The sequence below is a fragment of the Brienomyrus brachyistius genome, chromosome 18, assembly GCF_023856365.1.
Source record: "Brienomyrus brachyistius isolate T26 chromosome 18, BBRACH_0.4, whole genome shotgun sequence".
Classification (NCBI taxonomy): Eukaryota; Metazoa; Chordata; class Actinopteri; order Osteoglossiformes; family Mormyridae; genus Brienomyrus; species Brienomyrus brachyistius.
Window position 1 is genome coordinate 7,925,636 of NC_064550.1, and position 23,713 is coordinate 7,949,348.

The following is a 23,713-nucleotide window of genomic DNA, read 5'->3' on the forward strand; positions in this document are numbered from 1 at the left end:
AGGCTGGCTTCCACGAAAATAAATCTTGCATTCACCATATTGCAACACTGTGCATCATCCTGAAGCAGTCGCAGGAGTGGAACCCTCCCCTGTATGTCAAATGATGAGAAGGTGTTTGGACTGGGAGATGCTCCAGAAGCTGCAGAGACACTATGGGGTGTTGAAGAAGAGCACCAACATCTGGTGGGGCGGGATGACCTGCAGAATAGCTCATGGAGGTCAACTCACAGACGCCTTCTGAATCCAAACAGCAGGTGGGCAGGGCTGTTTGTTATCACCTTTCTTGTTCCTACTGACAACAGACTGGATCATGAAGAAGTGAAGTGGAATCTAGTGGAACACCTTGAACACAGCTGGATGACCTCTACTCTGCAAATGATTTGGCTCTTCTCTCCCACACTCAACAACAGATGCAGGAAAAAAACCAGCATTGTCATGGAAAACACAGCCATCCTGGGACCTAACATCCACAGAGGAAAGATCTTCAAGGTAACCAATACCGACATATTCCCTATCACACTGGAAGGTGAAGCACTAGTAGAGTTGGAGAACTTTACCTACCTTGGCAGATAGCTGACCAGCAGAGTAAGACGGACAGCAATGTTAGGGTTAGGATCAGCAATCAAGGGCAATTTTCCTCCAAATAAAAATATCTGGGGATCCAGGGCCCTGTCCATCACCACCAAGATCAGGTTTTTCAATATCCATAAATTTATTCACACCTGTCTGAGAAGGATGCTCCAGATTCACTGGCCTGACACTATCAGCAACCAAGAACTGTGGCAGCAAACAAAACAAGAACCCTCAGAGGAAGAGATTCTCCTTCAACACTGGAGATGGACACGTGCATAGGCCACACCCTCCGTGAGCTAGATAGACAGACCCTCACATGGGATCACCAAGGAAAGAGGAAAAGAGGCTAGCTATGAAACACCAGGTGTCCTGACCTAGAAGCAGATACAAAGAGAAAGGGCCACACCTGAGGGCAAGTAGAGACACTGACCCAGGACTGAGATGCCAGGAGAGCTCTTGGCAGTGGCCTATGCCCCAGGTATTGGGTGAAAAAGAGACCTGATGAGTTGGAGAAATTCACTAATAATTCAGACTCTAATATTTCAATCTGTCTCTATCCCAATCCATTGTCCCAATATACGTCATAGCTTTCATTGCATTAGTGTCAAAACATACAGCCAATTTCTCACAATTGTCCATACCCTCATCACCATGAAACGCTGTGAGAGGCTGCTCGTAATGCACATCTAAGCAATCGTGCCAGCAACTCTAGACCAGCAATAACACAGATCCATGCCATCTCCACTGCCCTTCACACTGTTCCAACCCAACATGACAAACAGGGCACTTGCATTTGGTGCTCTTCACTGAGTGTAGCTTTGCCTTCATCAAGATCATCCCCAAAAGAATTTTCTCTAAATTACGTGACCTGGGCCTCATCCACCCCCTCTTCAGCTGGATGTCTGACTTTCCAATTAACTTCCCTCAGACAGTTAGCCTAGGATTCCATCCATTCCCTGCCCTGACACTTAACACCACTGTACTCAAAGGCTATGTGCTGAGTCATCTTCTTTATGCCCTATACACCCACGACTGTGTACCCACCCATACCGCAAACAGGATCGGCGATGAGTCGACTCACAGGCAGGAGGTACAGCTCCTATCGAAATGATGCTCTGAGAACAATTTGACACTCAACGGCATTAAGACCAAAAAGCTCATCATTGTCTTTAGAAAACGTAGTAATGAGATTGTCTACATGGTGGAGAGGGTTTCAACTCAAGAAGACCTCACTTGGACAGCAATTTCCAAGTACTGATCAAGCAGGCACAGCAGTAGCTATACTTCCAGAAGACACTTAAGGAAGTCAACCTTCAGCAACCTGACTACCAAAAGCTGTCAGCAAGAGCTACCTTCGCAGCTGGAGACACTGCCTGCCTGCAAAGAGCTACTTACGTCAGGAGAGACCCATGACAGCCATAGGAAAAAGCACCAAAATCAGGCTAATCCTCAGCATCAGGTAGTTAGCTAGGTATTAGATACAGAACAAATCCAATCTCTTGCTTTTATTCAGAGCCAGAACATTTCGTTTGTATTGTTGAGAACTAAACTTAAAGGTAATTTCTGCTCAACACTTACTCAGCAAACGGATTTAAAATATAAATATATATTTTATATTTATTAGTATGAAATTCATGGCAACAGTACTGGAATCAATTAATACTCAGCATTCTGAGTAACATCCTTTATTTTTCATATGCGACAAAATAAATGCATTCAGAAAGGACATCAAGGAATCATCAACCTACTACTAAAGGTCCACTCAAAGTGAATCTGCTTTTTGTGCAAAATAAATTTGCTTTTAGTTTATTAATAAATACAAAATAATAAATTGACACAAAGAGTATATTCAAGTGGGGACAGCCTGCATTTATGTATTTAATGGCATCATATGTAATACTTTGATGGAGTGTACTAAGGGCTGAAAAGCAGGAACATTTCTACTGCTTCTGGAATCTCAATTGTTTTTTTACCACCATCCTTCACTCAGTCGAATGAAGGCAATTTAGATATGTCACAAAGGCTTAATATAGTCACAAACAGCACCGCTACTGGTGCAACCATGTCTAACAAGCATGAGAAAAAAACTGTGGGAAAGTAACAAGTGAGATAAAACACCAGCAAAAAGATTAAGCTGATTAGGAGGAGTAACAGCCTTTGCAAAGATGCATGTAGCTATAACCGAACAGCAGCTGTACTGTATTCCCGTACACATCATACTCACTTCATTTTATGAATAACATAAGTGGCATCGCTCCTTGCTTCGTTACCTTTTAAGGAAAAACATGTAATGAAAAGGATAAGCTGCACCATACGCGTACAAATAACTCACAAGATGCACACTACACTTCCTGTGATGTTCTGAACTCTGTACTTATTTGGTTTTGAAGTACAGGATCTGTCTCCTAGAGTCAGAGAGAAAGAAGTGATCTCATCTAAAATCTCTATAAATGGCTACCATATCATTACTTTTAGAGGAACATACACAAAAATGGATGTGTTTTCTTATTTTAATCTGTTTTTTAACACAATAGTGTTGAATTTAATTATTCAGCAACATTTTCAGATTTCTGTTTGGCATTATATTAACATAAATGATATGCACGTGCTTGTGTACGGACACTAATTATGGCAGGGACAAAAAGACTTAAGATGACGATTTTGCTTGATTTGTTTGATTAATGATTTCCTCCATTTTAACTGGAGAGCTTCAGAAATACCTATGCTTCAACGTAAATTTTTTATTTTTAATTATACACGTTTTACAAAGTGTTTTACTAAAATTTTTACTTGCGACAGCCCAGCTCATACCGTCTCTGGATTCCAGCAGCTCTTCACACAGAAGACATTCCAAGGAAGTGCCATTTACTTTAAGGTAATGTAAGACTCAGCAGCATTCTACTGCCAGCACAGCGATTAGAAAAACATACAATTATATAAACCAATTCCTTTTATATACTTTCCCAGGAAAATTAAGGCCAGCTCAAAGTCTCATTAGAGAGCTACCAGAAATGAGTTCCAAATGCCCTTGAACAGCTCTGTCCACCTCCGTCCCTCAAATGTAGTCTAGGTAGTAAATTTAAAAGAATCAAACTTAGCCCTTGGTTACACAATGTCGCACCAATTGCATGCGTTTCTGTCCAGAGAGTGTGACGTAGGCGTCTTTCCCAGTCAGGCCCAGCTAATGTCGTTCATGTCTCCTTACTGTGGGGAAAAATACTTTAGCATGCAAAAAAAAAAAACATGCTAAATAGAATGATTTAACAGAAAAGTATCGAAAAGAACTAAACTAAAACTCAGAAAATCCGGTGGCAGAATCACAGCCGTAATGAACTGCAAAACTAAGACAGTAATTGAAACCAAACCAGTTTTAAGAGAAACAAAATCAGAGACACGGCAGTTTTGAGGCTAATTTTCTGTTTCCATTTTCGTTTGTTTTGTCATTTATAAACATGATGCGTCACAACTCAGATTCACCTAATATTCTTTTCTCCTCACTGTGGGAAAAAAATACTATGACCTTGAAAAATACTTACAATAACAATTTAACTATGGACTGTAAAACAGCTCTGTGATGGATCACACACTATGATGGGAACAGATGAGCACAGATCAGCTGGGTTCCAGTCAGCACCTTTGACGCACAACTACAACAGTCATCCCTGGCTGGCAGGACTTTCTTTGTATCTACTTTTACAACGAAATGGGCAAAACTTCCTTTTTTTCACACTGCAGTCTTGAAGGAACCCCTACTTACGTCATGCCTTTCCCCTCCAGCACATGGGAACACTTCTCCTTTTGCAGGAATTCATTGGATTAGTGCCTAAAATTACATAGGTACTACAGCAAAGTCGAAATCAAGAGAGACCATGAAAGGAAAAAAAAAATGGAACGACAAAAGCATTACAGCTTACTACACGTGCAGCGTAAACTCCTGGTTAGGGATGCAAAAAAATGGAGAAGTTTTATTCCCTCATTATAATGACTGTTTTAAGACAAGAAATAAGAGCAGTCATGAGCTTACTTAAACCTTGGCATTTTGTCATGTGTAAACATGATGAATGGCTCCAGTACATTTGCTATAATTAAAATGCTAATCATTTGTCAAAGCGCTACCAAAGAAGCGTTGGAGCAGCGTGTGGAACTGCGCTCCGTAGAGCGGTCAGCAAACCACCAACGGCCGTGCTTTTCAGAGGAGTCCTTCCCCCGAGACTCATTAACGTAACTCTGCTAACCGTGGAAACAATCACTTCCTTTCTCTGCAGCAGCGCAGCAATGACTGGTGCCACATTCCACAGATGCATTGCAGGGAAAAAAAATAAAAAATGGGGGAGGGTTTAAACACTAGAGCACTGTGTGATTCTACAGACCCACAACTTTATTTTGAAGTGCAAACTATGTCCTTATAAACTAAAAATATTTAAACAGTATACAAAAATAAATATATTCTGTACAGGTCGTCTTTGAAACCCTAATAACCTAAAAGCACTAAACGTGCCCATCCTAAGAAATAGCTTAAATGAGGATCTAAATACTATACAAAAATTATTTCGGCATTTAGTGGGTGTCCATTCATAAATGCTATTAGAAAACAAAAGCTAAAACTTTCTCTCTGCGTCTCCTCCAAGCACTGCAGAGCTAAGGAGACTTCAAAGGCCTCTGATGATTACAGTGCCATGTCAACAAGAAAGCACAACACAACAGGACCCCACCTTTGCATAAATATTAAGCCTGGCCTAGGGCCAGTGCGGCACAGAATAAAGAGTGAAGAGTGGTGAAAGAATAAGGGTACCTGCTAGGCTAATGGTAGAGATTAACTTTCAGTATCTGTTAATAACCCCCCCCCCCCCCCCCCACTACTATTGTACTTTAATGCAAGCAGCGGTCCTGTGGTACTGGCTGAGAAGGGGATAATAAAGCCTCTTATCAGTCTAGGCCTTTCTATGTTTGTTTTGTACCGAAAAGCTGACTCCAGATGTCACAGCAAAGAGGCGCAGTAGCGGGAAGTCTGTATTTACTCTTTAATTCCAGGATGTTTGTCTGTGACGTCCTCCTACCCCCCCAAAAAAAAAAAGAAAAGAAAGGCAGAGAACCTACCTAATGTTCTGCCCCATCTGGGAGCACATCTGAGTTTGTATTTTTGATAACAGACACCCCATGACAATATAATTAACTTAACGGACTGTTGCTATGTTTGATCTAATTACACATCACATAACATCAACAAAATGCCGAGATGGCACACAATTCTGAATTTATGATGCCACTAATAACGTTCCTGATTATTAAATTAAATTAGTTTCAGTTAATTTAATTAAATAAATTCATAACTAGCTAGCTTTTCGGACATAACAAGATGTAACCCATGGAAACGGATATTTTTATAGATCTTATAATGACTCTATAATGTCTTATGATTTCAGTCATTCCTAACCTTATTCAGTCTTTTAAAACAATTAATATATAAGAATGTGACATCTTAGAGGATGAAAACTGCAGACAGGTTAGTCATTTTTGAAAACTTACCCTGTGTCAGTTGCCCTGTGTCAGTTGCCCTGTGTCAGTTGCCCTGTGTCAGTTGCAAGGTTGAGCTCTTATACTACACTGATTATGTGTTACCAAATTCAGTCTAAATGCACAATGTTGACAAATTTTGTTTGTTTGTGCAAAGTTCCACAACCAGCTGATGACATGAACTATATGAATATCCATCCATCCATCCATCCATCACATGGTTATGGAGAAGCTGAAAACTTCGGAAAATGAAAATTCTTGGTAATTTTATATATAACAAGAAAAATGAACGCAAAATAAGACAATCAGCTACAAAACTAAAATTACACAAAAGACGTTGTGGGCCAGTCCTCCTTTCTCCCTGCTGTATGACCATTGCAGCCCTATGCAAAGACAATCGTAACTAACTAATCAAGTAGAATGTGTCCTGAAGGGCCAGATTTCAAAGGCTAAAAATCCTCAACTGCTGTATAAACAGATCATAAATCCAAATAAATCCCATTCAACATTCAGCAGACTGTTACACACATCTTAACTTTTTGTAGTATTAATTGCCGAGTGCCACAAGGCTCAGTTCTGGGTCCACTTGTTCTTCCACCATTTGCTCTTATACCAGAATAAGCAGTAGCAAACTGTTAAATTTCATTGTTAGGCTGAAAGTCTGAAAAAGGCAGCCTTGATATTATTTTTTAACTGTAATCTGAAATATTAGCGGCATAGTAACTTGAAAATTGGTCACTCAATTACAAACCAAGTTCTACACATTAGTGCTATTTATTATAAATAACTGCATAAATTAAAATTAATCAAAGCACAGCAGACCAAACTAGTGGGTGTCTGTCTTACAAGAGTTTATTTTAACAAGATAATGCCATCTACATACCTGGGTGTATACTGATATGTTTTTATCATTTTCCCATTGTAGCATTAAGCAGTTTACGAAAGACTTACAAAAGAAGCTAACAATACAAAAGGGTTTACCATAGTTCCTGAATTATCCACAGGTTATTTTGCACCACCATCACATCTCTTTGAAGGAACAGCAGTCTAAACAAGAGATTAGCTATAATTACATGTTAAAAATGTACTTTTTACATAAGCTCCGGGATTACAGCAATATCACTGAAGGATGAGCAGAACGTTTGCACCAACACTGCGGAATATACCCCCCGCCCCCCCCCCCCCCCCCCACACACACACACACACAATTGTGGCCGAATGACAGAAGTATTGGTTCTTACAAAGTTACAAATCTTTTTGTCAGATGTTTCAGTGATTTACTGAAGTATAATTACAAGCACTTCATAAGTGTCAAAGGCTTTTATTGACAGTTAGATCAAGTTTATGCAAAGAGTCAATATTTGTAGTGTTGGTCCTTCTTTTACAAGACCTCTGCAATTCACCCTGGCCTGCTGTCAATCAACTTCTAGGCCTAATCCTAACTGACTGCAGCCCATTCTGGCATAATCAATGGTTGGAGTTTCTCAGAATTTGTGGGTTTTTCTTTGTCAACCCGCCTCTTGAGGATTTACCACAAGTTCTCAATGGGATTAAGGTCTGGGGAGTTTCCTGGCCATGGACCCAAAATGTCGATGTTTTGTTCCCCGAGACACTTAGCTATCGCTTTTGCCTTATGGCACGGTGCCCCATCACGCTGGAAAAGGCATCGTTTGTCACCAAACTGTTCTTGGATGGTTGGGAGAAGTTGCTTGCAGAGGTTTTGGTACCATTCTTTATTCATGGCTGTGTTCTGAGGCAAAATTATGAGTGAGCTGAAAAGCAACCCCGCACATGACTGGTCTCAGGATGCCTTACTGCTGACATGATACAGGACTGATGGTAGCGCTCACCTTTTCTTCTCTGGACAATCTTTCTTCTGGATGCCGAAAGGGGATTCATCAGAGAAAATAAACTTCTGCCCCTCTTGACACCAGACCATCCTCCAGAAGCCTTTGCCTCACACAGATGCACTCGCACCTGCCTGCTGCCATTCCTGGGCAAGCTCTGCACTGATGGTGCCCCGACCCTGCAGCTGAATCAGCTCTGGTGCCTTGAAGCCTTCTCCACAACTATTGAACCACTCTCCTTGAAGTTCTTCAAGATCCAATAAATGCCTGAATCTGCTAGGCTACGATGCATCTTCTGCTTGTATAATAACTAAATACAATTACACAGATTCTTTAATCTGAATATCGATCACAATTCATTTAACATTAATGTTAAAGTTAAGATTGATTTTATTGATCCTAGGAGGAAATTCTGAAATTTGTATGTATAACCTATGTTTCAATCATATGATGCGTGGTTTGTCACAGTTTTGGATTTCTACAAATTAATAAGCATCTGGTTGAGGGAAATACTGAAAGTGCCGAGTTTATTTACATAAAGTGCAAATATTCCTAGACACCAGGAGGCCAGTGACTTCATAGATGCATAACCTCTACAGAAAGTAATAAAAAGCAGAGGGATAGGGGTACAGTCACCCCGGAAGGAGCCCCCTGCATTGGTCACAATCATTAACAGAGAACATCACTAATCCTTGGCTCTGGCCACTTCATCACAACATAAATAACACTTTATTCCTGCCACAAAGAACCAGTCTTTAATGCAGATAAAACAAAAAAAAGACAGATATTCCATTGCATGCCATTGGTTTTCCTGCCAATGTCACACCATGTCGTCAGCATGTTACTCGATCTTTAGCAACAATAGCCATTAGCTACGCTTGGGAGGTGTAGCGCGATGGTCACTTCATACTGAACCCCAGGGATTCTGTAGCGATTCCCCTCATTCGAGGGGAACTGGAGCACAAGGGTAAAGGTAGAGAAATGGGTGCTTACCAGCCGCCTCCTTTCTTCCTCCACGGTGTTTAACAGCTGGGAAAACTCCTTAAAAGACTTGGCTGTAAGAGACAAAGCGGCAAGAAGTGAATTACATCAGCAAATGCAGCGGCGGGAAAAATGACAAAACCACAGCACAATGTTTTGTTTCATTCATCTCTCAATACAAAGTTCATCTCTGCCATTAGGGAGCCGCTTCTGCCCTGTACCCGGCTGATTTCTAGTCGTTCCCAGTGTCTCCTGTGTCGCCTTATTCTTCTGTACTGCTGTCTTAGAAATTTTTAACCTGGAAGCAACCTGCTGCTCAGCATAGCCTTCAGGCAGCAGAACCAGGATTTAAAAATGTAGATTTTAATATAGAGTGGTCTCTTCATTTTTTCCACAGCTGTTCATATTCATGAAGAATAATGAGAGACTGTGTTACACTATAAAGGTACTAGAGCATATATACACACAAAGCCATTTGTAACTGATGTATTTACATATTATTTCCTGGTTTTATACGGAAATACAGATACAAAAAGTATTTTTTGCTACTAGCCAAGTGCTGGTTCATAAAAAAAATATGCCCACCTACAGTTTTAAAAAAAAGCATTGTACAATGTAATTTTCAAGCCTATAGAGCAATTAAAGGCCATGACATCTTACAATAAAAATTAATGTGTACAAAAGTTCATTTCAGTTTATAATTTATTAATTTCAAATAATTTACTCATTGAATATTAGAGCATACTGTTTATTGGTTTAATACGGCGTCCACATTTCCCTGTTCATCTGCCCAAACCAGAACCCCCTTCTCCTGCATTTCCTACCCTTCCTCATCCTCTTCCTGCTCAGGAAACCTTCCTGATCTTAGTCTTTATACTGTAGGTCAATCACCTCCTTGGGGAAGAAGCTGTTTACATTTGGCCATTAGGGCAACCAGTGTTTCATTCTTTATTCATTTAATTGCAATGAATCCATCCATTCATTTTCCAAACCGCTTACCCTTGCAATGAATCCAATAAAACAAAATACAATCAAGACTAATAATAATAACGACAATACAGTTTAAGTACTTCACTTGCAAAACATTCTCAAATAAAAAAAATCTAATACCAATCAAAATTGCTTAATAAGGAGCAGTAACACATACATCATTTAACTTAGTTAACGAAAATAGCAGCATGACTGCAGCCAGTATAAGAGCTACTGTAGCTTTAAGATACCAAACTTCAGTTTCCCACGTGAGACTATCATGGGCATCAAGACATACGAGTCGACTGCAATATCGAGTCTAAGGCCAACCAGCTTCCCACCTACATGTTTATCATGTCGTCAGGGAAGAAGGAGCTGATCATTAACACCAATTCCACTACTGAAAAGGCTGCCGACCAGTTCAAGGATAAGTCCACTGTGGAGCCATTACCTACGGGGGGGTTCAGGCTGACACTGAGCGGCTATAAGGAGACAGAAAACACCACCTTCTCCTGCAGATCTAATACTGGCACTAACCCTAACCCTATGTTTGTTGAAAAAGGTAAGGAAACTAATTAAGTAATTAATATTAACAAACAGGGGCGGCATGGTGGTGCAGTGGTTAGCACTGTTGCCTCACACCTCTGGGTCCCAGGTTCGAGTCTCCGCCTGGGTCACATGTGTGTGGTGGAGTTTGCATGTTCTCCCCATGTCGTCGTGGGGTTTCCTCTGGAAATATACTCCCGTTTCCCCCCACAGTCCAAAAACATGCTGAGGCTAATTGGAGTTGCTAAATTGCCCGTAGGTGTGCATGTGTGAGTGACTGGTGTGTGAGTGTGCCCTGCGATGGGCTGGCCCCCCATCCTGGGTTGATCCCTGCCTCGTGCCCATTGCTTCCGGGATAGGCTCCGGACCCCCCGCGACTCAGTAGGATAAGCGGTTGGAAGATGGATGGATGGATGGATGGGACTATCATGGGCAGCATGTAAGAAGTACTGAAATCAAAGCCCACAAACGAATTACTTAGGTTGGAAGTGAGACTTTTGCCTGGTGCAGATATTGGGCCCCTGCATGTTGTTTTAAACCGGTGGATAGCATGGCAGAGTGTTGTGGGATCGAGACACATGGCCACGCCCCCCTGCGCCACACAAATACGCAATCACTGATCTTACAATCAATGCAATGTTTCACTCCAGATGATTAAAGGTGGGGGAGGGGGGGGGGGGGTTTGGCAGCCAAAATCCCACTGATGCTACTGGCATGCAGTAAACAAAACAGTGACTAACCACCAAGCAAACGGATAATGCTTAAACGCTTCTGAAAATATCACATGGAGTGAAACAACTGATCAATTACATGGGGGTGAATGATGAAAAAAGCGTCGCAGTCTAAGTTTCTTCCATTTCTTTACATACTACTGTGCCAGCTTCTCTACTAATGTTTTGCTCTGGGAAATGGAGAATGTAACACCAAATACCATTGATCAGGCCCTTCCAGTTCATTGGCTAATAGGGACAAGTTCGAAACTGGGTTTATGCATGAAGTCTCTGCACATATCACAATCGCAGATATCCCAGGCAGTGGTCCATGTATCTGTCCCAACAGATGAACAATAGGGGTCATATTTATGGTTTAAACTATAGAAATAAGTACATATTACCATTTTTATTGACTCTACCAAACATCCGCGAATCCTCCTCATTCGCAACGGGTTCTGGAACTTAACCCCGCGAATGTCCGAGGTCTGACTGTATTTTTGCAGAGAGTCAAATTAATGAATCAAATTAAATGAACTCTGAATATGATGAACTGCATCCCAGTAAATGGCATTCTGTGGATATCTTCCCGTTACGAAACTTTTGCCCTGTTGTTCTTACCAATGTTAATTTCATCATCCGTTTCCGCATCCCCAATGCATTCGAACTGGAACTCTTGAAGTGACTGAGAGAACTTCTGTACCGCTGCTGAAAGATCTGAGGAAGAGAGATGGTTAAGGTTAGAAATTATTCATTAAGCAAACGAGTTTGGAAGCCCGTGTCTCTATAAAATCCTTGTGTTGACTTACATGCTGCACCAGGAACTGGCGTCACTAAATTAGTGTGTGTCTTTCACACACCTATTGAAATATTAACTTGAAAACTTATCAGAAGCATAATACCTTTTAGTATGAAGATATGTAAGAAATATTATGGTGTTATGGCATAACACACAAGCAACAGAACATCAAACTTGGTGTGGATGTCAATGCTATGTACGTAGTGACCAATGTAGCTAATGCCCAAGTCTTTTTTTTAATACATAAATTATTATTAATAATAAATTTCATAACAACAATAATAATAATAATAAATCTTGGCTTGAATCTTGACTTAGGAATCCAGTTCATCGTACCATGCAGTCCTGGTCCAATGAGAGTATTTTGATAGACAGCGGACAGACACTAGCAGTTTGGTTTCTAAGGCTTTAGTTTCATTCAGATATTTTCCACCCATGTGGTCTTGTACTTTGCTTATGTTTCATCGTCATTGTATTCAGGCAACACGAGCATAACGAGCAACAGTTTTTCATCCCAACGGCAAACAGGCAAACACATGTTAGGGCTGCTGTCTCTTATTAGCCGTTTATGACTAATGCCATTGCAGAAATCAGAACAATGTGAGTTTAAATAATGCATGAAGTACTCCGCTACAACTACAATTTGATTTTTATATTGTATTTTACAGTTTCCTTTGGTGAAACGGTATTTGAGGGGATGATTTGTATTTTATTGGCAGTTTCCATTAAGAAGCCACAGTCAGCCGGCTATCAGACATGCTTGCTTTTTTCTGTCTTTTTTCTGTGTTATGCTATACATAGTACACTTGACTGAAAGAAGCCCAGGCCTGCTTGCTCATTAAACAGGTTCAGGCTAGACTTTTATCACACTGCTGACGCTGAGATCAGTTATGTGCTCAGAAGTCCTCAGCTATCCTCTAACATTTTCCAGGAAAAACAATCAATGCAGCAAAGTGTCTGAATAGTGGAATTTCCCTCAAATTTATGAACAAATCCTCATAACAATCAGTTAGAAAAAAAAAATTATGTAACGGCACCACACTGATTTGCAGGCTGTAGGCTTCCCTTTATAAACTGAAAGATAAATAATCCAAAATACAGTAAATGAAATAATCGGAGCCAAATAGTTGCCTTCTGGATGAACTAAGGAGGTGGAGAAAATCCCATGTTCAGCTCGCTTATTAATTTCAGCTTCGAATTAATTTCAGCTACATCGTCACCAAGCATCAACATGATTTGTTTAATAGCTGGCAAACAATACTGCTTGCTTTTCACCACAAAGCATTAGGGTTGTCCTGTAGAACGGTGCGTTGAGAAATGTGCTATACAAACATATATAGGCCGTAGAATTTATACGAGTGAATATTCACCTACCCACCCATCCATAACTCTTTCAATTGTTTCTCCAGTATGGGTGGGTGGGGGGGGGGGGGGGGGGGTAAAGGGAAGGGGTGCCCTCAGGCAAGCAGGGTTACACCCTGGAATGGATGCCAGTCCATCACAGCACTTACACGTAGTCACACACTATTAGGTTTGAAAATGAATTTTAGCTTTAATTCAGATTATAAAGCTAATAGGTAATGTATTTATACCATGGAATTCATAAAACTAGCAAAACCTGTATTATAAAGCTTCCCCCCCCGAAAGAAGTCCGAACTACAGAAACACGCATCCAGTACTGGTGAATATTTCTACCTTAAAAACAGAAAAAAACTAACAAAAAAACTAGACAATATATATGGATTTTACATTTCTATTTACCCTTCATAAATCTGATTTTGGGACTACAATGTTATTGCAGCACACGATCATTCCAGATGGTAAGTGTTTGCAGACTAAAGGGACCTTAAATATCAAGGTTACGAAATGGACCGAACCAACTGAATACAATCAAATATGTTTCTCTGCCTGTTTCTGTATGATCAAATTACCATCTGAATAGCCAGCAGTACACTTCCTAAGTACTATGCATCTTTCTATTATTTCCATTAAAGAGATTTTAATTAAATTACACCAACTTCAATTTCCTTTCCCATAATACCACAGGCCATATCCTTTGTTCTTTGACAGTGCAGTTTTTTGCCTTTTGTAATCACATTTCGTATTACAATGCCCAAAGAACAGAAAAGACATTCTATAATAATAACCCCAGGCCAAAAAACACCCCCCCCCCCCAATAGGTACAGAAATGTGTACATCAAGCACAAAATACCAGGGGGGACAGGGGTGAATTCAAAGGGCTAATTTTGTTACCTTATTATTGTGATTGACTGTAACATTGATGGATAGTAACATGGCACATTTGCTGTCTTATGAGCTACATGCTGTATAGTACAAAACGAAGACTAGTGTCAGTAAAGGCATCTCTCTCATGTGCCCTGGTAAAAAGTCAGAGTGGATGTGGGTTTGGTATTAGTAGATTGTTCTGTTCATTTCAGGCCCGGTTCTGGAATATTTACTGTATCCGGTGTTCGCCCTCTGGTCTGTCTCTGCAGCATGTGCTCAGAGAGTATGTGTCAGCATATCTGAGCATGTTAACTTCCCATTATAGTGAAATTATATAAAGATTTTAGATGTGTTCTGTGGGGGGGGGGAGTATTTGTATAATATTAATTACAATTTTTGGAATATTTAAAGGGATCTGACTGACTTTGGGTGGTCACTGAATGTGTGAAAAATGAATTTATTGTTTTAATTATGTGAAATCTATTTTTTTCATTCAATCCCATGATTTTGAGGTATCCCAGCTATATCGAACGGTTTTCCCTTGACAGTAAAATGGATTTTCAGTTCTTTCGTCAGTATTGATAGGGTTCCTTTCAGTTCAGAGACAGAGAACGCGTCTTAATAACTGATGTATTTAAATGCTATGTAATTTTTTTTGTCTCAATAACTTGACCTTTGGACTTAAAGCTACCTCCTGAGGTGTAGCTGACCACGCCCTCACAGAAACTGACAAATAAAATCATCCGACTGCAAATGCCTGACATTGTGAGACTCTAATCAAACACAATGCATCAGGCATGGCACAGTATTGCTGTGTGTTCATGCTGTCTTCTAATCTACAGGAGAATTCCCTGCATAAACCTCTGCACCTCCAACAATAGCAGGCTGGGCCAGGCCTTATAAATAAATGACTAATTTGAGTCTTGGTTCAACTGTAACATCAACACTGTTCTCCCCAAGACGCATGATCTCATCGTGACAGAAGCCGGGGGACCCCCGCTACCCCCTAAATAATTACAAGAACTGCGATACAGAGTATTGTTCTCCTTTATATACTTTGGACAACCCACGGGAAAAAACAGATATGACAGTGAAGTATTGTGAAGTACAGAGAGATACTGTAGGAAGTAGAGTATGAGTACAGTATGGATACCCAGGGATATTCAGGGTCGCAGCATTTCATAGGGGGACCAAAACCCAAAATCTACTGTGGGGGATCTACCTGCTTGGCAAAATCCACCAAGTATCTTTTCAGATTGAAGGTGCCAACCCAGGCAGACGGTGCATCCGTGAAAATCATGGCAACCGGATAGACAATACAAAGTTGAAGGTAAAGTACGGGGAGTCTCCAAAGGGTCCAAGAAAATAATGTCATCGGATACAGTTTACATTTCATGAAGCCTACATAACATTACTAAGACTATTAAGTGCATTTTTCAAAAGTGTTTATGCATAAAAACACGATGGCATCAAAGTCATGTACCGTGAGAGAGAGCCAAACAAACAACAGTGCCATATGAATAAGGAATATTCTGGAATCATTCTGAAAGTCTGAAGAGCTTTTATGCATGTGGTGGCTTATAGGACGGTCACTTAATTTTCACCCAAAAAAATATAACTAACCGGAAAACTATATAATCTGTCAAGATTTCAGAATCTGACCCATGCATGTGTTTTCTGTAACTGCTTGTCCTGTTTAGGGTCACAGTCTGTAGTCTACAGGCACAGGGCAGGGAACAACCCAGGAGGGGGCAGCCTATCACAGGGCACAGGGCAGGGAAGAACCCAGGAAGGGGCAGCCTGTCACAGGGCAGGGAACAACCCAGGATGGGGCAGCCTATCACAGGGCACAGGGCAGGGAAGAACCCAGGAAGGGGCAGCCTATCACAGGGCACAGGGCAGGGAAGAACCCAGGAGGGGGCAGCCTATCACAGGGCAGGGAAGAACCCAGGAAGGGGCAGCCTGTCACAGGGCAGGGAAGAACCCAGGAAGGGGCAGCCTATCACAGGGCAGGGAAGAACCCAGGAGGGGGCAGCCTATCACAGGGCAGGGAAGAACCCAGGAGGGGGTGCCAACCCATCATAGGGCACAAGGCAGGGAACATCCCAGGAGGGGGGTGCCAACCCATCACAGGGCACACTCACATGCCAGTCACTCACACATGCACACCTACGAGCAGTTTGGTAACTCCAATTAACCTCAGCATGTTTTTGTACATTGGAGGGGAATGGAGTACCCAGAGGACATCTCACAACTACAGGGGGAGAACATTCACACTCCACACACAGGGAGACTCAAACCCGGGTCCCAGAGGAGTGAGGTAACAGTGCTGACCACTGCACCACCGTGCCGCCCCTTAAGAAACTGATTATTTTTCCCAAACGAGGACACCTGTACATGATCATTTGCAAACATGCAGTAAAACATTTGCAGTTTAAGTAAAACAATGAGACACTTATACTCAGCAGAACATTACAACTTCATGGTGTGGAGGTTACACACATTCTTCTGAAAATGTTAAGTGTCATTTGAGAAATGTGTCAAAAGCTTAATAAAGAATAGTTGTAAACCACAACTGAAGCGTAGCCAAACTGAATTATTCTAAGCTTGAATTTCAGAAAAGGATCCAAAACAATTAATTTAATGGACATATGAAATATATGAACAAAAAGACAATCATGATTTTTAAAAATAAAAAGGCTTTTTCCAGCTTTATTTTTAAATGATTATTATGTAGTATTTTGATGTTACATTTGTGTGAGAATGACTTTTTCCTGATTATATGACATTGAATGGTTTAAATATGGGGGCGGCATGATGGTGCAGTGGTTAGCACTGGTGCCTCACACCTCTGGGACCCGGGTTTGAGTCTCCGCCTGGGTCACATGCGTGTGGAGTTTGCATGTTCTCCCCATGTCGTCGGGGGGTTTCCTCTGGGTACTCCGGTTTCCCCCCACAGTCCAAAAACATGCTGAGGCAAATTGGAGTTGCTAAATTGCCCAGAGGAGGGCATGCGTAAGTGAATGGTGTGTGAGTGTGCGACGGGCTGGCCCCCTATCCTGGGTTATTCCTTGCCTCGTGCCCATTGCTTCCACGATAGGCTCCGGACCCCCCGCGACCCAGTAGGATAAGCGGTTTGGAAAATGGATGGATGGTTTAAATATCAAATTTATTTCAGAAAATCCAGTCTGGAAATCTGATCACCTGCCACCACGTCATATTTCTTTATTAAACTGGTGGCTATTGAGCACCAGGAAGTGATGTCACTTCCTCTTGTATCTGCAGTGTTGAACATACTCACGGATACTACTTTGGTTAAGAGTCATGACACAACACTAAAGCTGTTGCCGCAATATTATAAGGGCAGCGTGATTATTTTTAAGTCTCAGAATCATGATTTGTTTAGTGCTGTGTGCTACTCAGCATTAACGAAACAAGTGGGGCTTTTTCCTCAAATGTTTAAAATCATCGAGTCTGTCAATGTCAACCTTTGTTGCCAACGGCACTGACAGCGAGTAACGGTCCCAGCCGAAGCAAATGTTCTTACGACATTAAAATTAATATCTCTGTTCTAGAGATCCACCTTTACCACATGCATCATCTCAAGTCAGTGTCGCGCTGTTGCTTTTCATAACGATACATTCAGAATAGACTGAAGGTAACTTCTACCTGAGGTCTCCCGGCTGGACTCAGGAATTTCGCGGTGGGCAGTCATAGTGTAGGTATTCCTGCTGGAGAGGTCGGTAGGCTGAAGCGAATATCTGAAGCTAATGAACCAGGCGAGAGACTTCCTTAACGCTCAGTTGTTTCATGCCTTACAGGATGCTGGGATGTTATCAAAGCTTTTCTATACTGAAGAAGGCACAGTCAGCAGAGCAATGCAGAACCATTAAAAAAGACCTCAAAGAGGACGCCTCTGACAATGCGGATATATCACATGGTCACCACCGCACCTGGCCCACTCACTTATCACGATGTCCTCTGTGTCTGCTCTGCCAAGCAAAGCCTTAAGTACCAGTGCCGCTGTACGCAAAACTATGAACAATGGTTTCCGAGAACAATAACTCATGAAGAGAAAGATCAGAAAATCCACTGGTAAAGATATTACTGGACAATGCTGTGTCATAATGTTGGGATTGGATCTCTTGATCAGCTTATGATACTTCGTCAGTTGCTCCCCATGACCCTAATTAGGATACATTTTTAAAAGACGGATGGACGTATGGATGGATGTTTAATGGCATTCTGTTACTGATCTCTCTCCCAACCAATAAAAGAAGTAAATATAGGCCTCGATGTCGCCAATACAAGTACAAATACCTGCAGTGAACCCTTTGTTTACACCCTTTTGTTGTGCAGTTTCCTTAGAATCTTTCCAGCTAAAATCAATTTCAGACAAAAGAGATCTGTCGTTTTAATCGACTAAACTGTACGTTGTTGTATACAACTGTATACAAGTCTGTATACAAATAATAGTTCATTCTTAAATTTCATGAAAATAATTTTACACTACTAAAAAAATTAATAACCATTCGTTTTTAATAGATTTTTTCATATAAATTGACGAAAAATGTTCAATCCATTCCAGATGTTTCTTCAAAGATATGCATTTCCCATACTCCTATTTCCACTTATCCCCAAGTGAAATATTTTATCGGCTTTAACTGTCGTTGTGCTTTTATTTCCACACTGACTAGTCTCACTGTACCAGAGCTCACCCATACTCCGGTTACCAGATCAGCTATTTACCTAAAAAACAGGCAGATGGCGTTTTTCGAGCATTCAGCTGAAGACTTGCATATCTTCGCTGGGAACATAAAGGTGTTACTGAGAAAATATATAACTTATATAGAATGTGTTACGTACTAGTACCTGCATAATCATCCGGTTATGCAGTTTTGTTCGGTACTTTTAAGCGATTGTGCTTCAGGACTATTATTCACACACTGTAACTTAAATGAAACCCCCATCATTTTCGCTGTGATACGAAAAACGGACTTAGCGAGCCATCATTAGAAGCAGCCATGCGGCACAAACCAGCGATTATATTCATCAATGACTAAATAAAATTACAATCACCGCAGATTTTCAGAAGTTATAGGGACTGAAAAGACAGATGTGTGAAATATCTTCCACATAAGCGTAATAATATGTCTGCTTGCTGTTTTTTTCCATTAATTTTAGAAATGTATTAAGTAAACGAACGTTTCATATCACAACACAATACATGTCAATACATTGTTTCACGGCAAAATATTCGATTTTAAGAATTCCCAATGAAGAGAAAGGCTTAAACAAAAGTTTCTTCAACATCCAACAGCCCTTCAGCAATCTAATTACTTAGTTACCAGTCCTATTTAACAGCACGTACTTACTTTTCAGCGCCGCGATAAGCGTATTCCCGTCTTTTATCAGTTCTTTAATGAATTTGTTGGTCCGGTCCAGCTCAATTTCATGACACTTAAGACGTTCCCTGAAATCTGGACTGTCCAGGAAAGAATCGCTGAATTCCAGTGTTGGCAATCCCATTTTCCTTATAGCAGAGTAAACTCAAATACAACCAGAATCCTTCAATACGACCCCACTAATTTACTCTTTGTTACATGAAGAATAGAAATTCAGCTGTTTTTTTTCCTGGCTCTCACCGCTGGAAATGTTGCCGCTGAATAGAATTACAATAAACTGTATGAACTTTTCTTTACCTCCCCCTTTTCTTAGTACTTCCGGCAGTTATTCTCCTCTGCGGCTTTATAGGGCATAATGAGTAAAAACGCTCGGATTAAGCAGTGGCCGTGTGACTCCTAGCGGACTATTAGAGAAGTTTAGCGCATCCTCTGTTTCACCGTTAGAGTATTTGGATCTTTGGGTAGAGAAGTTTAACAATTTCCGGCACGAAACCTTTTCTGAAAATTCTGATAAAAGGATTTAAATAAGATCATTTTTTAAAATAACGTCTATTGCCGTTAGCCATAGGATGCCAGTCCATTTGTGGACACACCCCGGCATATAGGCAAGTTAGTTCTTTGGTTTTTCTTCCAAACATTAATGATAATAATAAAGTCGTGGAGGACTGTTTCCTGAGGATTCTAAGACTAAGAATGTTAAATGAATGAAATCTATTTATAATTATTCAAAACGTAGAACTGCATAGAGCTATCAGCTCAGACCTTCAAAGTTGTATTTTTGTGTATGGAGTTTGCATGTTGTGTCCATGCCTATGTCTACTTCTACTGGCTACTCTTGCTGGTAAAAGGACACACTGATCGGGGGCTGTTGTTTGTGTGTGTGTGTGTGGTGTGCTGTGATAGACTGGCATCTGTGATGAACGAGGCAGAGTTCCAACAGCAGAACAGTTCTTGATGGCTTTATTTCACCAAACGTCAAAACAATGTCCAGAACTTATAGTCATAAAATGGTCAGAGCAGTCCGTAAGCCAACTAAGAACACAGCTAAGAACAGAATTAAAATCCAAAAGTTTAATGTCAAGTAAACAGGTAAAGAGTCTAAACACGAGTAACACAAATTAACTAGGAAAATGGTCAGTGTAGAATGCATCTCACAATACAATGAGCTGCTCAAAACGACTGGTAAATAATTAGTGAGACAGGAAATAGCAACCAGGTGATTTTACTTAACGCAGGGAGGTGATCAGGACAGAGCAGAAGGTTGTGTGGAAGATCCGGCTTGACTCCTGGATCCTGGAGTGTGACACCTGATTGTGACCCATTCTCCACAGGCAGCTCCTGATGCCTTGGTGCTCCGTTGTAGTGGACAGCCAGGATTCTGAGGTGTAGGGTAGTCTGGGTTGTCCCAATAAAAATCGGTTATGAGTGAGGGGTCCAGGATATCCCCTGCTGGAGGCCAAGATTTCTTCTCGAGGTCATAGGCCACCCAGTCCATTAAATTTTACAACTGCCCACAGGACACAGACAGAATAGCCAGGTTCACCACTGACATCTACAGCTTTAGAGGACACATGGAATGTAGGGTCAATCTGGAAGTGATGGGAACAAGTCATTCCTTGGTGAGTCAAAACATTGCAGTCTGAGTCGAATCTCAAGTCATTTACCCTCAAGTCTAAGTCGAGTCCAAGTCTTTCCCTTATTTTTACTGTCAGGTCACTAGTCATCAAAATTGACCTATGTCAGTTTTTTACCTTTAGTGATTAAAACTTGTTGCAGCAAAAACCACCTCAGTACTTTGTAGGAAAAGAGAGTCTCCACTCATAGTTGTCCTCACACCGTGTTAATGTCCGTTTCTCAGGAGACTTTGCCTTCAGCCAACTGAAGAGGCAGACAGCAGAGAATTAATAGACACAGAAATTATAAAAATTAACATTACAGTGTCTAGAAGGGATCAAGCTGTTAGGTTCAATGAACAGCCTCTCCTCAAGTTCAAATTAGTGACTTGGGTCCGAGTCGAGTCGCAAGTCAGTGACTCAAGTCCCCACCTCTGCAATCTGAGAACTGGCAGGTAGCTGTAGAGGGTAAATTACTGGGATTATGCACCACAGAATCTTGAATGGACTAATGTACTGGGAGCTAGGTTTAATATCCCTGGTGGAGAGCCACACATGGGATGGCGGTGACAGTCAGCAAATTTCTTCTGTGTCTTTATGTCGTATTAAAGTTGCACATGGGCAGTCCTCCAGAATTGTCCGTTCTACCGAAACCCCTTCTTTGTTGGTTGGTTCGATCTCCCAAGCATAGAGTGGGGGTTGGTAACCTGATGTGCATTGGAAAGGGGTTAAATGTAAGGTCTTTACCAGACAGTTTGTTCTGTCCGGGTAAGGTGCTGGCTACAATCAGACTAGCTAGATGAACAGTACCGTTGGAGACAACGGACAGTCTCTTTTAAACTGCTCCATTTGTCCACTGGATTGGGGATGGTGTCCCAATGTTAGGCTCACAGTCACCCCCCAGCTGTGTGCAAAATGCTTGCCAAAGTCAAGAGGTAAACTGTAAACCTCGGTATGACATTAAATCCTTTGGAATGCCAAAGAAATGGAAAACTTTATTAAAAAGGCATCCTGCCAGCTGAATAGCTGAGGGGACACTTGGAGGAGGGAAGAGGCAGCATATCTTACTATAACTAATATGTCTGTGGGCCCCCGTAAGGGAGGCAGATCTGCGATAAAGTCCACCGGTGTAATGAAAGCAGGGTCAGTGGGAACTGGTGGAGGTTCCAAATCACCTGATGGCTGTTGCCTTGGAGTCTTTGTTTGGACACATACTGGGCAGGACAGAACATAATCATGAACGTCATACACTATAGACGATCACCAAGATTTCCTGGATATGGGTTCATGGCTCCTGTTGACACGTGGACCACCTCAATAGAGCTGTAGAATGCTGGAACAAACATCCTGTATCTTTCACAATGTGTCATTGTGTATTTGTTAACATACAGCGGGGAGAAAGAATGGTGTCAGGGTTATGGTCCCGCTCAGGAGCTTCGAATCACCATGACAGAGCATTGGAAGACTTTCTGGCAAATAAGAAAATAAGACAAAGGTTTCATATACATACACACAGTGATGATTAAAATGACCACAAACTAAAACACCTACAAATACTCTCCAAAAATACATGGAATGAAATTAATTTAGATGAAACAACGACACTGTCCTTTAAGCTCAAAATATTCCTTTAATATATTCACTATCTTCAAGGTTCTTGAGATCAGTAAGCACTACACATTGGCGAGCAGCTAATAGCTCCACTTCTCCAGTGCGAGCAACTCCCAACTCACTACATCATGAGGAGAGTTTGTCTGAAAGATAGGCACATGGGTGGAGCTTAGCAGGATTCCTCTGCCACTGAGACTGAATCCGTCCCGCTGTCTACCTCAGATACATCTACTTCCCCAGTAAACTGCAGCTCTGTGTTGGGCTACAGGAGCAGAGATGCTGTAGCGCATAAATCCTTAAGTCGGGAGAATGCAGAACGTGCCGTCTCAGATCAGGTTAGCGACATTGGTTGTCACCTAGTCATCATTGTATTGGGGGGGGGGGGGGGGGGGCAGCTACCCGGCTGAAGCTGCAGAAGAAGCATTGATAAAAAATTAGCAAAACCCAAGTAATGTTGCATCTTGTTTACTGTCACATTCCCTCTAATGGAAGCTCTAACCTTCTCTATGTCCATCTGTACCCCCTGTGGACTTAGGACATACCTTAGAAAAGAAATGCAGTGGTACCTTGGAACGCAAACTTAATTTGTTCCAGAAGGCTGGCTGAGTTGCGATTTGGTTGAGGTCCAAGTCAAATTTCCCTATAAGAAATAATGTAAATGAATTGAATCCATTCCAGACGCCGAAATGTTCAGCTCTTTAAAGCTATCTACGTACCTAACCAATTATAAGAAGCATTGAGAATTAATATAAAACCGACATGCAGATGCAAAAGCAATAAACATGAAAATTATGACAATTTATGAACAGCTGGTGGCACACTGGAAATGGCAGGTGGAGAGGAGGAGGGATGGAGGAGGTGTTGTTTGGAAGACAGTCTGTACAAGTGTTTCTGGTCTGTTTTGTTTTGTCACGTTCCG

At 41.3% G+C, this 23,713-nt stretch overlaps 1 protein-coding gene across 2 annotated transcripts in view; it reads right to left on the bottom strand.

Annotated features, from left to right (window-relative positions):
* The window catches only part of arhgap42a (Rho GTPase activating protein 42a), a 45,189-nt gene extending 25,294 nt beyond the window's left edge, over positions 1–19,895 (bottom strand). Inside the window, exons 1-3 of one of the 2 annotated variants that reach the window (XM_048983456.1) lie at positions 19,541–19,895; positions 11,762–11,857; positions 8,928–8,989 (exon numbers count right to left, since the gene is read on the bottom strand). In XM_048983456.1, coding sequence (XP_048839413.1) covers positions 8,928–8,989; positions 11,762–11,857; positions 19,541–19,694 — 312 coding nt within the window. In that variant the 5' untranslated portion in view covers positions 19,695–19,895. The remainder of the gene's footprint in view (positions 1–8,927; positions 8,990–11,761; positions 11,858–19,540) is intronic. The other variant, XM_048983457.1, reaches the window with a different exon arrangement.
* Between the last annotated feature and the right edge of the window lie 3,818 nt (positions 19,896–23,713).